This window comes from Aptenodytes forsteri, unplaced genomic scaffold, assembly GCF_000699145.1.
Source record: "Aptenodytes forsteri isolate BGI_AS27 unplaced genomic scaffold, ASM69914v1 Scaffold320, whole genome shotgun sequence".
In the NCBI taxonomy this organism is placed as follows: Eukaryota; Metazoa; Chordata; class Aves; order Sphenisciformes; family Spheniscidae; genus Aptenodytes; species Aptenodytes forsteri.
Window position 1 is genome coordinate 488,716 of NW_008794890.1, and position 4,280 is coordinate 492,995.

General features: G+C 39.2%; 1 protein-coding gene across 1 annotated transcript in view; it reads left to right on the top strand.

The window, feature by feature from the left end:
- The first annotated feature begins 1,947 nt into the window (after nucleotides 1-1,947).
- Nucleotides 1,948-4,280, top strand: part of ATAD1 (ATPase family, AAA domain containing 1) — a 15,850-nt gene continuing 13,517 nt past the window's right edge. Inside the window, exons 1-3 of the mRNA XM_009275069.2 lie at nucleotides 1,948-2,118; nucleotides 3,810-3,908; nucleotides 4,188-4,280. The exon at nucleotides 4,188-4,280 is cut by the window's right edge and continues 43 nt beyond it. Coding sequence (XP_009273344.1) covers nucleotides 1,957-2,118; nucleotides 3,810-3,908; nucleotides 4,188-4,280 — 354 coding nt within the window. The 5' untranslated portion in view covers nucleotides 1,948-1,956. The remainder of the gene's footprint in view (nucleotides 2,119-3,809; nucleotides 3,909-4,187) is intronic.

The following is a 4,280-nucleotide window of genomic DNA, read 5'->3' on the forward strand; positions in this document are numbered from 1 at the left end:
TCCGGCCCCGCAAGACCGCCGGTGAGGCGGCGATCGGTGGTGGCCCCCTCCTCTGGGCCGCTCCGCGATCGGGGTGCTGCGTGAGGGTAAAGCCGAGTCCTTGAAAGGGAAGCGGTTGTTCTTGCCTGAGGGCTCGGGGAGAGGCCAGAGCTTCCTACCGGTAACTGAACTTTCCCTCTAGCCGCGCTCTGGGAGCAGAACAGGAACCAGCACCGCTTCTCGTTTTGGTTTCTTTTTAATATTTAAAGTGTTGGCGTGCAGACAGGCAGAGCTAGAACAAAATGCAGTGGTAGCCGTACGGACCTAGAGTTTGCTGTTCAGTTAACTGTCCTTCTCGTTATCGCAGCCATCTGCCTGGAAAATAAATGCTAAAATTCATGCAGGGTAGGCAGAACTTCATTTAGAAAGATTACACTTAAAATTCTCTCCTGTTAAAGCTTTTTCTTACAATTGCTGTTCAGGGCAAGGATTGCATAAGAAGCGGCTTTTTTCCCTTTGTTTTGGGGGGCTTTTTTGGAAGCTTTTTTTCTTGTTCACTGAATATAAAGGCCTTTTATTTTACTAAATCAGGCTTAAGAGAACATGCAGAATCTCCTGGCTCTGTGTTACTTGCTTAGATGCCTAAGCAGGCAAATTTTATTTGATTTCCAAGCAGGTATGCACAGCAACAGCCTTGATTTTTAAATTTCTAAACAGAGAATGAAGAGTTAAAAAAATCAAAACTGTTTTAGTGGTCCACACTGGAATACAGTAGTGAGCTGTTGACATCTTTTGGTAAACGTATCACGGTGCTTCTCCTAATTCCAGTCTGCCGAATCCTCGTAAACAGAATCTATGGTATGGCACCACTTTGAGTTGAATACAGGGTCGACATAACGCGACCGCTAGCCAAGCGAGGGGGAATTCAAGGATATCTTGGCTGTAGGTAGTCTGGCTTTTCCCTGGCTGACAGCTCAGTTTGGAGTCCAGCCAAGGAGCGTTGGAAACTGCCAAAGGAATTGCCACTGATTTTGCCCTTGCAGTGGGAAAATTGGGCAGTGAATGAGGAGAGCATTGGGGATTCTCAAGCAGAAACCCTGCCAGCTGAGGAGAAAGTAGATTGGGGAAAGAGGACCCCAATTTTATAACTAATTTTTCAATGTTTTAGGAAGAGATTTTTCCTCTCTGCAGCACGGTCCCTTAACTTGAAGGTGCTGTACTTTCTGGGTTTGGCTTATACAGCAGCCAGCCTTTTCCCTTTGATAGCTGTGTGCCACATCCAGCATTTTCAGTTTTCCAGGGATATTAATAACTCAAAATATATTCTGTTAGCTGCAGGCTCCAGCTCTTAACCTCATTTTATTCAAATACAAGTCATCGGTAGCTCCTTAATGTGGCAATTGGGTGCCTTTCCTTTAAACTTCCTGTTAGGGAAAAGAACTCCCTGTTTAAATAATGTAGTTATCTGTGTCTCCATGACTTAGCATTCTTGGGTCAATAACAGTCACAAAATGTCAGTCTTAATGGGAATATAAACTTGACACTGAAATAAAGTAATCTTTATTACTTTATTAGAAATAAAGTAATCTTTATTACTTTATTAGGGTATTGTATAGCTGAAAGGAATGCAGATTTCTTGAGGGAAGAGCGAAATCAGGACCTTTTTGCATATAGTCAATCAAGAAGTAAGGCCTCAAATTGTTGCTGCTGTTTCTTCTCTGCTTAATGAAAGTAGAAATGAAACCATTCTTTTACTCAGTGCTGCGTGTTTTAATCTTACACAGTTTTATATGTTGGGGTTGTGCTATTATTGAGATATTTCATTATAACTTCCTGGTAAGCTTTGTGCCCACTGTGTGCATGGGAAATAGTTTTTATGAAGTGGTGTTTAAATATAAGGCAGATGTTTTCTCAGCTTTAATTTTCTTTCTTTCTGTCCCTCCCTGGGCTTTTTTGCATTTAGTGTTGAGAGGCAAAATGGTCCATGCTGAAGCATTTTCACGTCCCCTGAGCCGGAATGAAGTGGTCGGATTAATTTTTCGTTTAACCATATTTGGTGCTGTAACATATTTTACCATTAAATGGATGGTTGATGCCATTGATCCGACCAGAAAGCAGAAAGTAGAAGCTCAGAAACAGGTAGGATTTTATTCGTAAATATTTCTGTGAAATGCTGTCTCGTTCGTTACCGTTCATACAGAGGAATCTGCTAACTGAAAACTGGACTTGCAAGAACCAATGAAGTAATCAATAGAAGCATGTGGAATAATCAAAAAACTACAATTACTTTTTAGTAAATCTCAGAATCTAGGCTGTTAGCGTTTTCAGTGCTTACATTTTACAACAAGATAAAATTTCTAGCTTGAAGTGCTGGAAAAACTGTTGAACTGTAGCGCAATGTTGTCTCTAATTATCTGCAAGTGTGGTCCCAGTGCCGTTTCTGCTTCTGACAACTTTGCTAAACAGCAGTCACGTTAAATAATGCTCTCGTCAGTCATTTGGTTGCTTTTTAAAACCTTGAGCAGAAAAAACTTGATTTTCTGCTGCTTTTTGGTAACTTAATGGCAGAGGCAGGGACTGTGGTTACCCATGACAAAGAGGAACACTGCTGTCCAAATGCCTTTTTAAGAATAGCTTGCACTTTGGTCCCTCTCCCTCTGTTCTCCCCACCTCCAGTAGCAGTCAAAATGTCCTGGAAAGGGGAAGAAAAAAGTGGAAAGCCTCATTCCTTGTGTTGAACTAGAATGATTCATGGGAATTAATGCTCTGGGAAAAGATTTAGGTGCATTTCAGAACCAAAAGTTAAATGTATCCTTTGGAAAGTATTGAAGGAAATGTTGCAACTTTTTTTTTGTTTCTGGCTGACACAAATTTCACAGATTCAAACAGCAGTTTTGAGCAACCTAATTCTGTTTCGGGTGGTTTTTCCTTTTTAATGAAATCTTTAGTTAAAAAATTGGCCCCACTTTAAAAATCAGCTTTCACAATCCGTGCTAGTGCCAGCTATTATATAAGAGGTTGCAAGATCCCAAAAGCACATCAGACTTAACCACAAGTTTGAGTATAAAGAGAAACTGAATTGTGAAAGTGTGTTGACACAACAAATGACTTTTCCTTTTAAATTGGGAAGAAGAAAACATTGAATACATAAGAAAAAACTGACTGGCTTCTGTGAATTATCTTTTTTTTTCTTAACAATGTATCGATTTCTACTTGATACAGTGCTGTGGAGGTTGGGGGGGGGCATGCTTTCTATAATAACACAATTATATCTCCCATTAAAGTGTTTGTATTATTTGCAGGGTTGTGAATGAAGATAATTAAGCACGTGAAAGAACTCTAGAGTTCTATTTAATAACAAGTTTCAGGCTTTTCATCTGAATCCTCTACAAAGTTCGTAAGGACTAATGGGCTTTTTTAAAGTGTAACATACCGGTATCAGCTTTGGAAACTCGTGTCGAGATTATGGAAATGATTTTGTACTGATGTTACCTATGCGTCTGCAAACCTGTTCTGAACAGCAAACTCTGTGTTTTAATGTTTATTTTGTTTGCTTTTCAGGTTATAATGTATGACATGTGGATTTGGGGGTGGGAGGGCTGGTGTGACGCTTATTTGATGGGAACTGAGATACCTGACTTAGTTTCACTGAAGTGACAACAAGTCATTAGGAAATAGCAGAACCTTCTACTTCAGAAAGATTTAACTGCTTTTCAGATGTGACTTACGGAGAAGCTTTTCAGACTCCAAATAGCAGTTCTTTAAAAACTAATTTTTGAATTAGCATTCAATTTCTTTCTCTGATTTTCTTGGTGTTTTATTTCCCCCAGGCTGAAAAACTAATGAAGCAAATTGGAGTGAAAAACGTAAAGCTTACTGAATATGAAATGAGTATTGCTGCACATCTCGTAGACCCACTTAGCATGCATGTAAGAAACTGTTTTTTGCGTTACTCTAATGAAAGCACTTCAGACATGGAAGAGCTTGATTTTGACTTTGGATTACATAATTTGTCATATATAGGTATCTATGGAAATACATAGAAAATATTTCTGTAATTTAAAACTAAAATTGCATCGTTGAGAGCTGAGTTTTTTTGATCACTTGTCCCTTTTATTTTTGAGGCCTTGCACTTCTCTTAAGCTTGTGGATATTTTTTGTTGGCAGGGACTATGGTGATCATTTCTAATACTGTTTTTCCGTATTAGGTAACCTGGAGTGATATTGCAGGCTTAGATGATGTTATTACAGATTTGAAAGACACTGTCATTTTGCCCATCAAGAAGAAATACTTGTTTGAG